Source organism: Sciurus carolinensis, chromosome 12 (genome assembly GCF_902686445.1).
Source record: "Sciurus carolinensis chromosome 12, mSciCar1.2, whole genome shotgun sequence".
NCBI classification, from domain to species: Eukaryota; Metazoa; Chordata; class Mammalia; order Rodentia; family Sciuridae; genus Sciurus; species Sciurus carolinensis.
In genome coordinates, this window is record NC_062224.1 from 108,355,744 (window position 1) to 108,376,195 (window position 20,452).

Sequence of the window (20,452 nt, forward strand, 5' to 3'; positions counted from 1 at the left end):
TTTAAACTAAATTACTTAAAGTGAAATAAAATCGAACATTCAGTTTCTTAGTTGCATTTGCCACATTTCACAGTCCCGGGAGCCACACACAGCTGGCAGCTTCCGTGCTGGAAACACACACTGAGGGATCAACTTCTGAGGGACTGCTCCAGATTCCAAGGGCCTTGCTGTGCCTGTTTTGACAGCCTTGTTGACAAGTGATACCAGGTGGGTGGAACGATCTGTCTGGCTCCTGTCTGATTTACATGTGATGGGTGTTTCCAGCTGAGGCAGAGCTGGAATTCAGTGACATCTTCTCATTGGGCAACACAGTAGTCCTTCCTCCAAACAGAGGGGGTGCAGGCGCAGAGTGAAAAGTACATTCTTTGTGACAAGGAACTTGTGAGACCCAGCACCCAAAAAGTGCCACCTCCATCGAAGCTGCTTCAAGGCACAGGAGCGAACGTGAACACATAAAGTTAGGAAGAGGACCTCGCACACCTTCCTGCCCCTTGACACCTGGCAAACATGATATCCTGGGGCCTCAAGGTGATGGACCTTCACAGGCACTATGACTTAGGGCAGAGTGTTTTGCTCAAGGACGACTCTGCCCGTGGGGCAGTGGGAACGCAGCCGCCCAGACACCTTGACCTGTGGGCTGCAGACCTGAAATGAGGCAGCCGGACCATGGAAGCCAATAGTGACAGTCAGTCTCACTCTGCATGCATTGGAAGTGTCCCCAGGGAGAAACTGGGGAGACGATGGCAGGCTGAGGTGGGAGAGGCAGCTCACTGGCAAGGTTTGTGTAATGAAGTGACCTCATTTGCTTCCATGTCTGAAAGAGGTCAGGGAACATTTAGTGTTTACACTTGTATGCAAAGGAGTAAACTTCCACTACAGCTTACGGATCTTAGCAGACTGAGGAGATAAACAATGTCCAGTGATTGCTAAATGACGGAATGGAATCTCAGAATTGATTCCCATTAGGGCTTCAAGATACGTTTTCACCTGGTTTGGGAAATTAAGAATAGGCCACCTTATTAGAATGCAGACTCTAAGATAAATCATAGTAACTGGGCTGCCAGCCTCCTACTCCCAGGTGATTTACATAATTAACAACCTAGGCTATCTACACATTAAGGTTGATGTAGAGTGAACAACTGCCCTAGATTTCCTGGGACTGGAGATCGTTCAGTGCTAAAGTTGGAAAAGTCCTAGGAAAACAGAATGAATTAGTTCCCAAGGTTGATATCGCAGGACAACAGGAAAGGAACATGGTATGTTAAGAAACAGAAGGGGTAGATTCTGTTGTTACGTTGGTAATGTTCAGAGAAAAGCTGGAAATTACATTTTAATTAGTTCTTTCAGGGGTCAAATGAGCAACTGACTTAAAACACATATCCAGTTGGCAAAATGAAAATCATACAGCTAGTTGTTAGGAGAAAGCAGGCCCTTGGTCCAAGAGATATCCTCTTTCCTCATTATTTGACATGTAGCTTTCTGCATAAATTCCTTTCCTGAATAAATGCACACAGTTATTTACTGAGACCTTAAGGATCAACTCCAATATCCCCATACTCTAGTATGAGCTCTAAACAGAAGTAAAGAGGTATAAGTGACTTCTCAAGCTCCCTCCAGGTCCCAGATTTTGTCATTTCAACACTAGACCCACCCAGTGCCTTGTCCCTACATTTCCAAACAAGTCACGCTCAAACTGGAATCTGAACCCTTGGTTAGGGTGCATCAGAGACCTCGCTCACTCATCCCCACACACACAATACTCACCCTGCCACCTTCCCATCTCCACAGTAAGGAGCGCCGTGGATGTGGTACAGAGGAGGCGAAGCTTCTCCCACTTCTGATCCAGCTTCAGCTTGAACTTGGTACTGATACATCTGCCCAGGTATAACCTCCCTGTGGAAACCAATGGATTGGTGACCATGACCTCCTCAAAGTGGGTCCTTTGAAGATAGTTTTCAGGAATTTAAGGAAATGTTATGGGGAACATAAGTATTAAACACACCACATTGTCCGAAACGAAGATCAGGCAAAGTTGTACAAAGCAGCAAAATGTTTGAATCCATATTTATTTCTATATTCCCTTAATATTTACATAGTGGTTGTGCAATAAGTGCTTGGTAAATTAACACTAAAGGTAACTGTCCCAGACAATATAGGAAAAGGGTACGTCAAGTGTGTTTTAACCAAGTCAAAATGAAACAACCATTGGAAAACCAGTGTTCTGTATCTTCAAAGTAATCAACCTAGAGAGGAAAGCTTAGGTATGTGGGCTCAGCTGAGGCCTTTCTTGGGTCTGGGGATTATAGTTCTCTTAGCTCTCAAGGGAATGCTTGTTTCCCTTAGGGGTAAGAGCAACTATCTCAGTGAAGAAGATAAAGACACCTCTCGTCACCATTTGGGGGAGGCAAAAATTCATTGTTAGAAATGCATTAAATTATTATCTGCAATACCAGAACATAGCCGAAGCAGTTGACATGAGAGACTGAAGGAGTTTCTCAGACTATAGAGCCCAAGTGCACTTATCAGGTGGCGAACGTGAGAGGCAGGGCACTTAGAAGGGGGAAAGTTCTGGAAGGGAGCTTCTGGTTCCAAAGACCAAGTCTGCCCTCATCTCTATTTTGCCCAGTGCTTTCCCTGATTGGAAATCTATCACCAAAGTCAAGGCAGGAGGGAACTACCTAGGAAGACAGGATCTCGGGACTGCTGCGCTGCCAACCCTCTTTAACTCAACCACGAAGTTTTCCTGCCCTCACCTGATGTGGCAAAAGCAAACAGGAAATGTCTTTGGATTTCAAATATACCTTTAGAAACCTCTGTACTGGTTTTTAGGAACTTTAATAGGAAAGACACCTAAATGTTAAAGACTTAATTTTCCAAATTAGCTTTCCTTTGGGGGGACAGAAGAGCAACTCTCTCATGAGAGTGCCAGAGAGTTTTAAAGCAAAACCAATGTTACTGGATATTCTAATCAATGCCGACATTTTCCCTTTACAGGGTGTTTGGTTGGATTTCTTGTCCGACCGTGCATAAAAGTCAGATGCTGTTCTGTGGCCGAGAAAAGGATGGATGGCAAGGCAGGCGTGTTCAGGGTTGGCAGGGGGAACTTAGCAGCAGGCCTTCAGTGCTCTGAGTTTATAAAAGGCAGTGCTGAGGAAAGAGGATGGAAATGCGATTCAGTTGGGAAATCAAATTTAAATCCACAGTCTGCCATTCACTAGTTTGCCAACCAAATTGAAGTTCAGCCTCAGTTTCTGTCTATAAAATGGGATGTCACTGGCCTTAAACACTGTGTGTACCAGGACCTCATTAGATAAGGAATATCATGTTAACTGCCTTGTTAGAGAAGCTCATAAAATGATAGTTTTCTTTTCAAATATACCTTCAATGTGTCTAAATGTCTTCCCATTTGCAATAGATATTTCATCATTTCACCATCTTTGAGTTCTAATTAAAGAGCAAATGTGGGAAGAATGTGTATCGGAGCTCAGGATGGACATTTTCTCTACATTTTGTAGCTGTGGTAGTCTGCCGAAGGCCAGCCCGTGCAGGATGCCCCTCATGAAGGTGAGAGTCTACTCTGCCAGTCCTGGAATTGGGAGTTGTCCACATGGCTCACTTGGGCTGGTGGAGCTTTGTCTTGAACAACATGAAGTGGAGATCGGAGAAGGGCAGGCCACATGGGGCTTGCCCTCCCTGCTGCTGGGAACCCTTCCACCGCCATGAGACGCAGCCCAGGCTGGGACTTGAGAGACCGGGGGAAAGAGGCCCTCATCTTCCCAGCATGCCAGCTGTCTCTGCTGAGGCTTCCAATGTGAGCATGAGGTCATCCCAGGCCACCCGGCTCTAGCCAAGTCCGTCCAGACGAGAACACCCAGCCCACCCATAGCATTGTGAGAAGTAATGCTAGCTGTTCTAAGCCACTGCGCTTGTGATGATTTCTAATGCAGCAAAAACTGATGTAGCACCTCTGATAAAACTTTGTTTTACCCTTGTTCTGTCCTCAGGGCAGTCTCTGAGGAATTATGAGGTGGAGAGAATTTGCCTTTGGAGATACCAGTCTCCAAGTATGGACGTTGAATTCTTTGTGGGTAATCACCTTATCTGCGTCTGTGTCCCCAGTACTGAGCAGACCATGCCAGGAACACAGTAGAACTCACTAAGCATAGGAAGAAAGAACAGAAATAAGAGAAAGGAGACTTGGAAGAGAAGGAAAGAAGAAAGAGAGAGGGAGAGATGAGAAAAGGGGGAAAGAATGAAACACAGATTAAGAGTGAGTCATGAGGCAGACTTTAGTGTCTGCAGGGCCTGAAGCCTGAGCTGTAGCAGAGTGAACTGTAACTTTTGAATTTCATGGCAGATTGGTAGAAAGCTACAGCAAGAATCAGAAAGCAAATTGTCACAGGACGGAAGAATCTGATTCTGATGAACTTACTTTTGGCCAGTACATTCAGTCCAACTGAAAGACCTCATATACTAACCTCCTTTTCCTTTCATCATAATGATGACCTCAGAACACCTGCTTGTCTCTTTCTGGGAAATATTTTTCTCCTTCTCAGACATGCCACTTGAGAATAAAATCCTCCCTAAGATTCTCAACATTTCTCCAAGTAAAGGCATTTCAGAAGATTAAAAAGTGGAAATAGAGGGAACCAAATTGACCCCCAAGGTTCAGGAAGCCCATGGTTCGGAAGAAGGCCTCGCTACCCAACTCACGTGTCTGTGAACTTCCTGCGAGGGTGTGTCACCACCATGGGTAAGCCGCTGGCAAAGGGGGGCTCCCGGAGAACCTGGTACCTCACAGGCCTGCAGCCAGAGCACAGGGGGCTATGGGGCTGGGAGGTCAGGAGGGCCGCATCAATCTCCATCCGCTCGTCGAAGGTGTAGACTTTCACCCCTGAGACCTTCCCAGCCACGTGCAGTTTGATGGTGAGTGGGGTATCACAGAACGTGTCTAAGGGACCCAGGTGCACAGACTCCTGGTGTTCCAGCAAGATCTCTGTGTCGAAGAGTGCCTGGGAGGAGTCCATAGAGAGGTAAGTGACCCAGAGGGTGAGGGTGTCGGCTTGGACCGGGTGTTGGAAGAGTAACTCCAGGCTACAGCCTTCTGTGGGGCAGGGCACCGTCATGTTCATATGGTACAGGTGGAGCTCCGGACTCCAGGCCTGCAAGCTGGGTTCACAAGGCTGATCCACATCAGGAGGCCCTGTGGGACAGGAGCAGAGAGACGCATCAGGAACTGCCATTAAAATCGGAAAATGGGGCTGAGGTTGTGGCTCAGTGGTAGAGCACTTGCCGAGCAAGTGTAAGGCACTGGGTTCGACTCTCAGCACCACAAATAAATAAATAAATAAATAAATACATAAAGTCCATTGACAACTCAAAAATTGTCTTAAAAATCTGAAAATGACCCAGAACACCCCAATACTAATAAAAATAAAATAATTTAATCTGAAAATGAATGAGTAGCCCATATCAGCTGCCAGAATGAGGAGAGAAGAGAGACTGGAATTCCCAGGAAGTTAGTCCGCTTAGCAGGTTGTATCTTAAGGACTTCTAAGGGCATAGTGTAACAGTAAAAGGAATAATGCTTTTGTCACCCTGTCACCTCCACGTGGTGTCCTTTAACTAAAGAATGCATCAGGGACTTGGGAATGAGACAATCAGATCCCAGGTAGAACCCTGAGGCTGCTGCAGAGAGGTAAAGTCATATCTTCCAGAAATCCTTGGGGAGAGGAGAATTCCGTGTACCTAGTTCATTAATAACTGATGATAAATTAGTGCTTCTGTGTTTGTCACCACACCCTTCGCAGTGTACTTCACAAGACTTCTCCCATTCCCTAGAAGCCCCCGGTGGCACCTCAGCACCTCGACTGCAGGCCAGACTTTAAAGCCATGCGTTGGATTCCCCTTTGAGGGCAGGTGCCTGTGAGCAGGTGGGGACTGCGGGGAGGAAACGGGAACAGGTGACTCTGGGGAGACAGGGAGATGGAACCACGGCAAATGTGATGGTGGAAAATAGAAGGTCACCAGGTCAGCCCTGGAAATAGTCCTTCCAAAGGGGCTTTCTTTCATAGCCCGTGAGGGGAGTTGAAGAGAACGTGTAGGACTAGAGATCCAGCCGAGCTGGGCTCTAATGGGCCCTGTGTCCTCAGCTTGGCAGCCATGGTAGGCACATTGTTTTAAGCTTGGATTTGCTTGTTTACAAAACAAACACTAATATTTAACTGCTGCCCTACTAGGTCTGAATGATATTTCATAGAAATGAAGTATTCCCATTTGCAAAAGTAGAATTATTTAGTCCTTCAGAATTTGTAAATAAAGAATAGGCTGAAGCCTGGCATGAATAAGTTCAAAAGGGTGTGTGTGTCTGTGTGTGTCTGTGTGTGTGTGTGTGTGTGTGTGTCTGTGTCTGTGTGTGTGTGGGGGGTGTGTGTGTGTGATGATCCTTACTGTTTTTTGGCAACATGATGAGTTGATTGATTGAATCATTAAAACCATGTTTTACATGTACACTTGGTGCCAATCTCGGTACTAGAGAGAGAGTAATGAACCAGAGTGAGGATGGTCTGACCTTCATACATCTCCCCACGGGTGATTCATGTAACCATGATTGAATAAAAGGACATAAAGTATAACTTCAATTACTAATGGCATCTTTGAAGAAAAATGAAGGATTATAAAGGAATAGAGAATTATGGGGTGGGGATGGGAGCTACTTTAGATTATGAAGCCAGAGAAGTTTTGACCAAGAAGATGATAATTAAGCAAGGCATACACTAGATTCAATTCTCTGTTCCTTCTAGCATTTAGAAAGTAAATGGTTGTCAAGAAAGGCTAGGTAAGTGCCAGTAAGTACATTTTGTGCCTGCATTAAATACAAGCGTTTGTACCTGTTCTGTTGGGGGTTCGATTACTTTCACTGCATGTATTTTGAGTATGATCAGGGTCCTTCACGCTTTCAAAGCAAAGGAAGACCAGTTTTTCCTCATCCTAAGTTTCCAGGGTTTATCTCAAATGCCAGCAAAGCAAAGGCCTTGAAAGCCAACCCAGGGTGGCCCTGCCTGTCAGAAGCTCTTTATTATGATTTCATATTAAAGGTGTAAAAGAGGCTCCCAAACCTCACCTGGTTTGCCTGAAGACATAAGAATTAGGACCTAGAACTTCAAATCCTTTCACCTACACCAGATAACTTAGAACTCTTTCAAAAATTTAAATGAAAAAAAATTCTGAGTCAAGGAGTCAGACAGATATAAAAGTCCCAGACCAGATCCGTTCTCCACAGGAAGCAACCTTCTGCGAAGGGCCAGACTAAATGAGGTTATTGGAGCAAATTCGACATGGCTTTCCATACTCCTGCGAAATCTCTCATCTGAGAAAAGCTGCACAATCCACCCTGCGTGCATCTGCTGCCAGTTTTCTCCTTGAGGCTCTGTCACTTGGGTAACTGGGAGCCCAAGATGACTTCATGAAGATACTCTGAGGTCACTGTCCTTTATTTCTTATCACAGTCAAGACTGAAAATTAATTCAAATCGACCATGACTCACACATCTTACTGGGGACTTTTTTTTGGGGTCTTAAGAATTATGGGGACAGGGAAGCAAAGACAAAAGATAATGATGAAGCACGTGCTGCAGATGATGGAAGACTTCAAGCCAATCCATCAGGAGGTGCCAAAAGTCATGTCAACAGCATTTTCTGGCCTGGAACTGGAAAATGATCCAGGCTAAAATTTGTCTTTGGAGCCCTGATCTGCATATGTGAGTGAGTATGTGACTGAGAAGCTGGAGGAGGGACAGGAAAAGAGATAACGAAAAACATCTCTCTCAGACAGCTCAGCTCGTGTCCAAAGCACAACAAGTACCAGTGATTAATAGACTCGTAAAACAGTGTAGATGAGAACGATCAGTGTGGAACACCTAGTCCACCCTACCCCCACCCCGGCCGCCAGGCTAGGCCGTTAGTTCCCAGCAGCGTGTTCCCTGTCAGTCTCCTGAAACTGAGGAGGAAGAGATCAGCTTACGCTGCCGTGTGGCAAGGCTGCTCCAGTGGGCATATGGAACACCACTGGCCTGTCCTACCCTGAAGTTGCCCCTGAGTTCAGCAGAATTCTCTGTCCCTGTCTGCTGTATGCTGATCTCTGCTTTATCACAGCCATCGGGCCTCCGCGATGTGGGCATAGGAGACATTTGGCACACAGATGCACCAGGCAGTCCTTCTAAGGCCCTGGAGACACCCAGCGAGAGACACATACGCACACACACACACACACACACACACACACACATATTCACTCACCGCCTTCCTCACCATGGCTCTGCTCCACCCTTCCTTTACCCCCAGCCCCTTTGTCAATGGCCACTAAGGTGCAACTTGAAAAGCCATGGTACTTTACCCACAGCCTCCTCTGGGGTCCAGTAACCTGAGGAATCGCATACTCGCCGGGAGGAAGCCCTGTGCACGTACTGACGGAAGGTCCCATCTTCAGTGCAGGCGCCACACACGCTGCCCGGGGCCCTGGGGAGAGGAAGCCGTGTGTGAAGGTGGGCATCCATCCACTGAGCCGGGGTAAGAAACTAAGGAGGCCTGGGGGAAGGGGCTGGTGCTGGACAGGGAGGCCCGGAGGGTGACAGAGGAAGCACGACTGATTTTCCACTCACTTCCTCCCCATATAGACCTCGACGTTGCAAAATTCACAAAAAATCTCCAGGTCATGAAGGAGAAAAGTTAAGTCATAAAGGAGGCCTGTGGAATGTAAGTGGGTAGCTTCCGTCTTGGGGACAGTAAATACGAAACAATTACAATCTGAATTGACATAAAATTTCTTTCTGTACTGACTCTCGAAGTTATTAGAGACCCCTTGAATTTTCCCCACTATAACAGACCGTAATTTCCAGAGTAACCTTATTATTTATACACATTCTCCTGTTTTAAACTCCCTATTTTAATTACATACATAAAACAAAAGTCTGTGAAGTATGTCCTCAAGTCTCCAGGGCCTATGAGGACATATCTGAACCAAGGTCCTGCATGAGGCAGCTTCAGCCTCCTTGCTGCAGTTCCTTCAGGAACTTTGTATTTCCATCCCAATGAATAACATCCTTCCACAAAGACACGGCTCCATGAAACCCGCTGTCCTCCCAGCTGCCTCATGGCCTTTCCGAGCACCTCTGTCTAGCACACTCCTATTCTTCAGGCCGTTCTAACACAGCCTTTGCGTGAGGCGCACACAGGCTGCCTCCTGAGTGGCCTGCTCTCCCTCTGTGCACCCACTGCACCAGCTGGTTCCTGCCGCGCGGTGCTGAGAATTTCTACGCATGCTCCTTCCTTTGTCGGTGAGCAGGTCCTGACCTATTCTCTTTCCATCCCCAGAAGTCAGCACAGGGACCAGACTCAGTCGTTTTTGGAAGTGCTTGTCTTACCGATGTCCATGAAATAATTACTCTTGGTTAATGATTAAATACTAGCACTGTATTTGGGGTAAGCAGAAGAGGTGGAGATAATAAAAGCTGAATAACAAAAGGAAATCATGTGATAAGTCCTGTCTCTTGCACTGGGAATGCTTTTAGAAGCCCAATTGTGAACAACACATCTGAAATACAGGCACTGAATCAGGAACACTCAATAGGTAACCTATTAATAGCATATATTAATGGCTATTAACATCTTACAATGTGCTAGAGAAATATATTGTTAAACAAAGGGCATAATCATGACAGTAACTCCCACTTATTAAATGCCTCACATACCTGGCCTTGTGCCACATGTACTTACTAGAAATGATTTCTAATCCCTGTAATACCCCTGTTTATAAGTGAGAAGATTCAGGTTTAGGAAGGTTAAGTAAATTGCCCAAGGTCACAAGTTCCTTAATTCCTTCGAGCAAGAGCAAGTTCCCAAACACCATCTAGGGTCTGTTGCTTTGGCAACGAAGAGGTGTAGTGAGGGCCCTGCGACTCCGAGCCGCGCTCGCTCCTAACGCAGATGCAGTTCCAAACCACACGTCCCTGATGCACTTGGCCCTTCCGGGAGCTGCTCCTAGTGCGTAGCTGGGGCTCCTTTCTGACATAAGGATTCCAAATACCTACTGGGGTGGAGTAAACATAACTCCAGGCATGACACAAATCCCCAGGCATGTGACGCGAGTCCCCCCAGCAGGCGTGCTGGGAGGCCTCGAAGCTAGCCCACCTAGCTGAGGAGAGGAAGCAAATTGCAGTCCTTTCTGCCAACAGGCTCTCAGCACGCCAGTTCTGATGTCTGCTTTATCGTAACGCTTGTACCAGAGAGAGAATTGAAAGATTAAATTGTTTACACGTGTTACATAAACTGATGTAAAACTCCGGTTTGCGCGTACCCACAGAGGACTTACTGTTCAGCCCGTCCAGCCGAGGCTGCACAAGGTCACACTCGCAGGAGGATGATTCTGAGACGCATCGCATAGATGTGAGCTGAATCACCGAAAGCAGCCCGGGAAGCCTGGTTTCTGATGGCAGTGAGACTGCCTGGTAGGGCTGTGAGGTCTGACTGATGTCATGGACTGAGTGTGGATCAAGGTATCAGGGACGAGGCCAAGATCCCAGGAGGCTGAGAGTGTCACTGACAAAGGCCTCAGCAGCTCTCTCCCCTCATCTCTCCCTGTCCTCTCCCCAGGTCTCAGTGGAGCACCAGGGATGGCCAGCTCCGTAGCTGGGCCCTGACACCCGGCGGGGAAGTGTGGCACAGGATGCAGAGAGATCATCCACTCATGTCCCTCATCCCTGAATTTCCAGTGGACTCCCCCAGTTGACCTCCATTTAGTTGCAGGGTCTCAGACTGGTCGTGTGTGTTTCTCTAAGCCTCAGATTTCTCACCTTTTTCAAGCAGGAGTTGAGCCCACCACAAGGACTACATAGGACAAGGGCAGGAAAACAGCCACACACTGCTTCTCCCATCCCCCCCGGCAGACGCCATTCTTTTTCCAAGTGTTTTCTGCTTTGCAAAAAATAATTTCCCTGACATTCATTTATACCAGTACACGAAGGAAGAATAAAATCTAGCTCTGGGTCTTACATTTTCCTTCAGTCAGCACATAGGAGGTGCCTATTGTAGCAGGTCAAGAAACAAACAAACTAGAGTCCCGCTCCTGCCCCCCCCGCCATGGCAGACCTGCGAAGCTGACAGGAAAGTGAAAGACGATAAGAACTCCATAAGGCAGTGACTCTGGGGGCAGCAGGATGGCACAGGGCTGCGGGAGGCAGAGAGGGCAGTAGATGCCACTGTCGGGTGGGCCCGGATGCAGTCTGTGGCATTTTGTACAGTCCTACTCAGCCATCTGCCACCCCAGAACGGCCCGGAGGAGCATGACTTCCTCTCACCCCAACACCACTGTGAAAGTAGCAGATCACCACTCCATCCTCACACCACAGAGGCAGGTGCCAAATGCCCTCTCTGTTCTTCCCGTGTATCCCGATCCCATTGGCTGGCCTCTTCAGGCCCCGTCCTGAGTAGGTGCTAGAAGACCAGGCACACGGCTGAGGGGCCAGAATGGAGCAGGCTGGAGGAGGCAGCCCCAGATGGTGAAGCCCAGTACACAGTCGCAGATGGGGCTCCCCCTGCTTCACATCCTTCCCCTCCTACAAAACCCTGCAAAGAAAATGGCGCAGCTCACTTCTGCCAAGCGCCTCTCTCACCTGTCATACACAACTCCACTAATGGGAGGCAGCCAGTGGAGAGTGAGGGACTTCTGGGTCTGCCCAATGACCATGGGCGGGATGGGAATGGGGGTGGGCTTTCTGCTTTCACTCCATTGCTGATAAACAAGGTCCAAATAGCAGTGCATTCGGGCCACTTGGTTAGGGGTGAAGCTGTCCGTGCAGTCATCATCTGTGGGGACAAAAAGGAAAACACAAGAACTAGAGGTTCCAGCCTGCAAGGTGCACCAAGGCAGGGATAAATCCTGGCTTCCTAACTGATCCCGCGCACAACCAACACCCCGCACTTGTTAGGCTCAAAAAACACCGGTTGAAAGAATAAATGCATTCTCTTCCAGAAAATAACTAAGTTGGAAGCGAAAGAGAGAAAGCAGAGACACAGCACCTACTTGCCTCCAAGCAAGGCCATCACCTGAGGTTGGGCTGGCCCAAGCGAGGCTGGCGCCCTGGAGCACAGTCTTGCTGTGAGCGAAGGTTGTTTTCTCAGCAAACCACAAGGTGGCAGTGTTTCAGCAGAGGGCCTGAGCACCAGGGTGCATTTAGAGTTTACTTCATTGCTCAGTGATACCGGACAAGACTGGAATACTCAGTGGGGACGGGACACTGGAGGGAAACAAAGCTGAAGTGTCACGGAGGGAGCAGGGATGGGAGAGGTGGCCCAGTCTTACTTTTGGAACCAATCAATTCTCCCTACTAGGGGTATTTCTCACAGAGTCGCAAAGGGAGCTCTCCCAGTTTCAGGAACTTTTCCATTTAAAACATCAGTCACATACTACCCCATCTGGCTCCTTTGGTGTTTCCCCTGCCCATCCCAACAGTGGAACCACATTGTCCAGCCTTGGCAAGGGCCTCTGCGTCCTTCCAACAAGGGAAGGCAGAGGTGTCAGTGCTTATAAATTCAATGCGCCTGGATTATTCAAAATGCAACTTGATTAGAAACATCCTGGTGGGTCACAGGTAGGACTGGTGTGCATCATTCTTCCCTTCAAAGCCATGATGAGGGTCTGATGGTTTATCCTTTTATGGATAGTTCTAGAAATAGGAACCTAGAACTCAAAAAAATTATCCTTCTTTCACCATGGAGTATGGCATCAAATCAAATTAGTCCTTAATTTTAGGGGTAAATTTCAGTCCATTATCAGTGTTACTTTTTGCCAGAAACAAGAAAGGTGTGAGAGACTGGGAAGAAGGATAATCAAGGAGCTAAAATGAGAAAGGACAAAGTCAAACAATACAGTTGTTCCTAGGGCCAAGAAGATACCATCTTAAAGATGTGATGCAACATTCTGGGCCAGATACACAGGAAGGCAAGCCGAGAGTCCATGCTTGGCCAGGGTTGGAGAAGAGAATCTGATTTTTTTTAAAAGAACAAAGAAAAAGGAATTCTGAGCTTAAATGAACTAAATCGCTGTGTTGGCTAACTATAAAATGGTGCAAGTGCCAACTTGACCTGAAACATCTTTCATCCATTCTTATTGGACTCTCCTTTGGAGTAAAAACCCAAGAACATGAACAAGAACAAGAATCACTGAGTTCTAGAAGCTGAAGAGATCTCAAGAGGGCTTTTGGCTTTGTTCCATTTTTACTGTCCAAGAAAGAAGTGTGTGTTTCTTTTACTCTCTAGTGGAAGAGAATCCACTCAACAAGACCCCTTTAGTATCTCAGTACTTCATCAAGGATCTTCAAGAACGTGGAAAAAAAATGAACATCCCATAATAAGTACACTTCAACTCTCTAACTGCTTGGTCATCTCTCTGCCCCCCAGACCCCCACCCTGCCAGTCCCCAGGAGCCCCCAGGTTATAATGGAAAACAAGGGCACCCAGTCTGCTGGGGTACCTGTGTAGCTCATGTAGTTGCTGAACGGAGCCCCCGGGAAGTGGCTGAAGCCGCAGGTGTCATTGGCAGGTTCAGGGTCCTGGCAGAGCTTGCTCTTGGGAGTCGGGGCCGTGTCGGCACAGAGGTCTCCCGTTTCCATGGACGGCACCGTCTCTCTGCAGGGGTCATCGCAGGATTCTCTTTCACTGACCCCTTTGAAAACATGGTAGAGTCCCAGGACATGCCCCACTTCGTGGATCATGATGTTGGTGTGGCCAGGCATGCCATAGTAGGCAGGGTTGAGGACGACACCACCTGCAAAGGCGGGTTTGGAAAGCATCTCTCAGCAGGAGAATGAACAGCAGCCCTCCAGTCCTTACCTATGGCTTCTGATCAAATCTCCTGGCTCAGCCTCCAAGGAAACACTTAATAAGTCACCTCCAGTGGTATCCAAGTATCGCTCTTCCTGCTTGTCAACAGCATTTCTCTATCCCCTATCTGTGTGAGTGCACTCCTGGAGACCAGGGATATCAGAACGAACCAAACAGCAAGACGGAGGGCCAGGATTCCCAGCCCTGGCTGCCCATTAAAATCACTTCTACATATATAAAAAGCTCAAAAACACTTTTCTCTATCCGCCTGGCTTTCCACTCTCTCTAGCGCGCGCCCTTTTCTTTTCCTTTCTCTTTTCCTCTCATTTCCTCTCTTACCCTGCAGGGAGACACTGTTTGCTTAATAAACTCCCTTATGTGAAAAAAAAAAAAAAACTCAAAAACATTACACCAAAAAATCAAATAACCCAATTAGTAAGTGGGCAAAGGAATTAAGCAGATACTTCTCAAAAGAAAAAACAAAAATGGCTGAGAAATATTTGAAAAAATGTTCATCATTAGCATTAATTGCATGATAGGTTCAATTGCAAATCAAAATGACACTGGGATTTCATCTCCCACCAGTCAGAATGGCAGTCATCAAGAATATAAATAATAATAAATGCTGGGGAGAATGTGGAGGAAAAGGAACACTTCTACACTGTTGATGGGACTGTAAATTAGTACAACCTCTATGGAAATCAGTACAGAGGCTTCTCAAAAGACTAGGCATGGAACCACCATATATACTGCTCCTCAGTATTCATTCTGAAGAATTAAAGTCATCTTACTACAGTGATACATGCATCCCCATGTTTACAGCAGCCCAATTTACAAAAGCCAAACTATGGAACCATCCCGGGTATCCATCAATGGATGAATGGAAAAAAAAAATGTAGCACATATACACAATGGAATTTTACTCTGCCACAAACAAAAATGAAATTATGGCATTTGCAGGAAAATGGATGGAACTAAAGACCATCATGTTTAGTGAAATAAGTCAAACTGATAAGGTCAAGGGTCATATGTTTTCTCTCATATGCAGAAGCTAAAGAGGAAAAAGGAAAAGAAAGGTGGGGGTGGATCTCCTACAAGTCAAAGGGAGATTAGCAGAGGAAAGGCACCAAGGGGTGAGAAGTCAGGGGGGAGAGAGGAAGTGCTGGGGAATGATGTTGACCAAATTATATAGTTGTATTGTGTACAGGTACGAATACATAACAACAAATCCCACCAAGATGCACATCTACAATTCACTAATAAAAATGTGGAAAATATAAAATAGACTGGAACAAAATCACCTCTGTTAAAAAAATACAGAGTCTCAATGCTACTCCCAATAAATTAAATCTAAACATCTGGGGATAGCATTCACGCATCAGTATTTGCTCTTAATTTTCGAGGTGGAGGGCCATTGGTGCAGGCGAACACACGTGGGATTTGGAGGCCAGCAGATCGAGGTCTGCTGCTGGCCCTCTCCAATCCTACTTTGAGGACATCTAACTGGCCTCCTCAACCCGCTTTGTTGTCTGTAGAGTGGGAGGGATCACACAGCAGATGATAATAGACTCTATATTCTATTCGCAAGTTAGCTTGTAAGGGGTAAAGAACAACAACAAAAAAAATGTCTTAGGATTTCTAGGGGGAAGACAATGGGGTCTCTAATCAGAATTTCTTAAGGAGACTTGCTAAGTTAGGCACCCAGGAATGAGTGACCCACTATTCTCCCTCAGGGGGCAGATTATCTTTCCCTATTGTCTGACAAAATATAAGCTGTTAAAAACCATGCGTCAGTGGGGCGGTCTGAAACTAGGCTCCATATTCCCTTGGGGTAGTTGTCACAAGTCTGGTAAAGAGGAGACATCTCACTCAGCACTGGTCAGTTGATGGGCTGGTTCTGTCTCAGTGTCATCAGAACATACTAAGAAGTTATCCCAGTTTGTGGTCTGAGGAAATCTCCAAGTGGGCCTGCTCCTTTCCCCACCATTAGGCAAGACACGTGAAGGGAGAGATTTCAGTAAAGGCAAATCTCCACATGCAACTGGGTTTTAGGTCATCCTCAGAGATCCTGAGTCATGCTGGGGATTCATTTAAAGCATCTGGCACATTCTAGAGGTTTAGTGAATGACGGTTGCCCACGCTGCTTCTCATTCATTGGCCCTCTTCTCAAGGACCTAACACCAGAGAGACAAAAGCGTGTCTCACTACCAGTAAACTATCCCACATTCAGAATGCTGAACACGTGCCCCACACTCCCTCCAACAGGACACCACAGGAGGTGTTTCAGAGAAGAGTGGTCATGTTTAGGGGGTTTAGATAAAAGACATAAGGTGTCACTGTCACCTTACAGAGAAAACGTTGTCTAAGCATCTATCTGGTTGCTGAAACCCTAGTCCCTGCCTCCCTCCTCTCACCCTGGACTTGACTGGTTTTCTTTAGCTCTCCATAGGGTCAGGATCAGGTTGAGCCTCATCCAGGACTCTCTTCTTTCCTTACCACCATGCCCTCCTACATCAATAATCTCCTGAGAATAGCAGGTCCTCCAAAAGGAGAGCCCAGCCTTTCTTCTGGCATGTTCTATACCAAGAACTATGCCCTGCTGCTGGGCTCTGTGCAATGCCTGGTAGGCAATGGCAGACACAGGTTAGTGCCAAAGGCAGAACGGAATCACAGGGTAGTTGGTGGGGGCTCATGGGTGGTTCGTCTGCCTTTCTGGTAACTATGTGGCTGCAAAGGGCAGTTTCTAAATCCAAGTTCTAGTCTCTTATGGTGTATTCAGACATGTGACAGTGACCAAGCCATGCCCAACATCATCCTGAAATAGTGTTCACCCACCCAATCCCAGAACCAGATGTCGATCACCTTCTGTTTTAATCACATGTACCAGTTGCAGTGAAAATTCTCACTCTCCGATGTTGTCCTTTTCCCCTTTATCTTTCCTCTATAAGGTTATTCTCTGGATATTTCTTTTAGTTTGTGCACCATTATTATTGTATCAACATAAGGTCAAAGTAACCAGAAAACATGCCTATTTCCGTAACATCCATGGTACCCGGTATTTCAATAAACCTGTGAAATGTTGGACTTCTGCTTTCCAATGTACCTGCCCTGTGTGTCTCCATATCCAGCAGCAGGGGTGATCATCACCCAAGTGACGCGCGTTCAGTGCTGTAACTGCACGGCCAACCTTCACACCCACGCCAGTCACCTGAGGGGACCGGCTTCTGTTTTCCCCAGTTGCCTTTCCAGCGCCTCATCTCCACCCTCCTGCCTCACCGCACTTCTTCCCTGACACGCTCAGATCTCCTCCCCTCCTTCTCTTTCTCCTCCCACCATCTCTAACTAAGTTTTGGATACAAAAATAAAATAAAAACAAAACAACAATGACAACAACAAAAACACCAATTCTTCCAGAAATGGGGCTTCAAAAGTCTACCTCCAATTTTTCCAAATTCTGTTCATAATTCCTGGGCTTGGGTGACACTTTCTGAAAACAGTGACATTGTTGATGAAACACTGTCAAAAAAATGTAATGTGCCACGTTTCTCCTGAAAACATCTATGAGAATCTGTAAAAACTCTGGAAGTTCTGCAGTGATTTTTTTTAACTCTTTGCTTACTAAACTTATTTAAACATACAACCTGTTTGGGTAGAATATATTTTGACATCTCTGGAATACCAGATTTCATGCAGCATCTCCCAGGAAACACTATCAAAGATAAACAAACTCCCATCCATAGTTATTTTTTGCCCGTGTGTCTTAACCTCAGAACAAATCTCAAATATTCCCTCGTCCTGTGCCTGGACCAGCCTGTCCTTTTGTGGAGAAAGTAATTATAGATGAACAGATAGGAGGATCCAGAAAGAAGGACTGGACAAAGCATCTGAACTCACAGAGGAGGAATGGCCCAGAGCGTGGTTCCAGGGACACTCAGGGGGAATGGAGGGTGGCTGTTACAACGGTGGGCCTCCTGCTAACTGCAGATGTTTCTGCCTCAACTCCAAGTGAGATATCTCCCAGTCTAAGGATACTCTGCAGTGAGTTTACAGCTGGTTTTCAATAGCCAGCATGTATACAGCAGGGTGAGAGGCTGACAAGGTAAGCCCTGGACACTCATGCAGGCCCCTCCAGACCCCGGACAAAAGGCCGGTTCTCCTCTGCGCACTCTTAATGTTCATTCCCCAAACAGGAGACTCGGGAGTTAATCAGACAGGACATAAATTTCAATAAAAGCAAGTACTTTTACATGCTTGCAATAGCTATAATTTTTAATTCAGAGCTATGGGGTCTCTGCGAAAAAGTCATCAGTGTGGCACATAGAGTAATGGGCTCACAGTGGTATGTGTGTTATATAGAATAGTGCACAAAATTTAGAAATGTACAACATATTGTTTTAAGTTAGGGATAAGTGCTGTGCACACCTTGTATGTTGATAAAAATGCCAAGGTCCCGGGCCTCTCATATCCCTTCTACCTGCTAGTGCACAGGGTCATGAGTCACCAGGCTCCAGCTAAAGGCACTGGGCGTGTGGTCCTGCCCCAGATGACCTTTACAGCCTTGGTCCTGTGCTGTGGGACAGATCAAGGTCTCCTCAGCTAACTCATCCCAAGAGCTAACTTTGTGAGCCAGGAGTGGGACTTTGCGAGACCATCATGAATACCACGTGAAGAAGTTTGCTTTCGTGGACTGTCAGCCGTCTCAGCCTTGAGGTCTGTGTCCCCAACTCCCATCCCTCAGCAGTGGAGGTCCGTGGAAGCTGGGAAGGGGCTGTCGCAATTCTCCCTGAGGTCTGCTGAAGATCTCCAGTGGCCCCACTTCACCACCCATGAATCCCCGATCCCCCTTGCCTGAGAGTAGGGGTCCCACACAACATCAGTCACCCCTTTTGCCAACTAAAACCACTCTTGTGAAATTATTAATCATTCTCTCTCTACACACACACACACACACACACACACACACACACACACACACCCATGTAGGGAAGAGGGAAGATATTTATTTCAAGATTTGGTTTAGAAAAGTTCTTTCATGTTTTAATAAAATTTCATGTTTAATAAAAATTACACACACGCACGTGTGTGTGTGGGTGTCCATGCCAAAAGCTGAGTGAAGCATAAAGACTTATTGCCCAAAATTTAAAAAGAGGAATGAAAGAACTTCTTTTCTTAATTAAGAAGAAGAAAGATTTAATAATAAATAAAAATGGAATTCCTAGAATACATCCTCGTCCTGTCCTCCCCACCATCTGGGCCCATGGGGAGGGTCTAAGGGACTGCATGCCCACTCTTCCGGGGAAAAGTGCAATCCTTTCCCGGAAGCAGTCCTGGGGGGTGGGGAGATGGAACAGTGGGACGTGCCTCTGGCAAGCACCATTTGCTATCAGTGTTCACGCAGACCAGTGTCCCCTCTGAGGCCGACACCTGCAGCCCACACTTTCCACACATTCAAAACCAGCTGCAAGGCCAGCCTCAGGGGAGACCTGGCCTTTACATCACTGTGTGGAGGCTCTCTCACAAGATGACTTTTGGAATGAGTAACCAGGGTCCCTTCTTTCGCTGTAGACATCAGTGGAAATGTATTGATCCTTACCTTTGGCAGCATTCCTTAAAACTCTCAAGGCTATTTCCTGATCTATTCAATGGTAATAACGAGAGTTCCTACCTCAAAGGGCTATTGTGAAGATTAAAGTAGTAATGTTGGAAAATGAGCATTTGGCTGGCAAAGTAACATAAAATATATATTAGACATTTGTCAACATGATTACAATTCCCTGATGTGGCCTGGTAGGAAGTGCTCATTTGCTCCATGCCTGGGTGTCCCACCTAACCATCTTCATTCATCAGGAGAACGGAAGCTGGCCCGGCTGCAGGCAGGACAGACCTCTCAAGATGAGGGCAGTTGTTTCCAGGTAAATTGGGCAAACGCCTCACAAAAGCTCTGGTTTGCCCCTACACTGCTCACACCCTGCTTCCAGGTTGCTCTGATCCTAGAAGCATGAGCACCCAGAAGACAGGCAAGCTTGGTCAGTTCGCCTCCCTCAGACACCACAACAGTGTTCAAAATGGTCCTTCACAGCCTGAATCGAACGACTTGGGGATGAAGCACAAGCTTAAGAATCTGGGTCTGGTGGGGAAATTCTTCACAGGTCTTCAGGGAGGTCGATTTACACAAGATATCCTTGTTCCATATTACCAATAATTTTTCCTTCTCACCCGTTTAGTTTGGGAGAATATAATTATCGTTTCTTATACTCCAAACCACTGTTCTTTTTGTCCTGGAGGATAAAACAAAACCACAGGCGAGGGATACGTTGTGGTGGTAGAATAGGGGGATAAAGTGGGGCTGGGACTCCCTCCTCTAACTGAACACTTGTATTGTGCTCCTGGCCCTCACCTGCTACACTGAAACAGGAAGTAGAAAGGTATGCCACTACCTATTTTCAAATAGACACTGGTTCCTTGGTCTTCACTTCACCCCAAATAGGTTCTTACTCTGTTCCCAATAATGCAGGTCAATAGCAGAATAAGAACCCCAAACAGCAGAGGAACTTGAACTCATTGCACTGTTGTAC

The 20,452-nt window shown here is 46.6% G+C and overlaps 1 protein-coding gene across 1 annotated transcript in view; it reads right to left on the minus strand.

The window, feature by feature from the left end:
• The window catches only part of Pappa2 (pappalysin 2), a 249,632-nt gene that overhangs the window by 125,405 nt on the left and 103,775 nt on the right, over positions 1-20,452 (minus strand). The window contains 5 exon segments of the mRNA XM_047521747.1: positions 1,765-1,893; positions 4,714-5,203; positions 8,395-8,516; positions 11,669-11,861; positions 13,528-13,821. Of these exon segments, the coding sequence (XP_047377703.1) occupies positions 1,765-1,893; positions 4,714-5,203; positions 8,395-8,516; positions 11,669-11,861; positions 13,528-13,821 (1,228 nt within the window).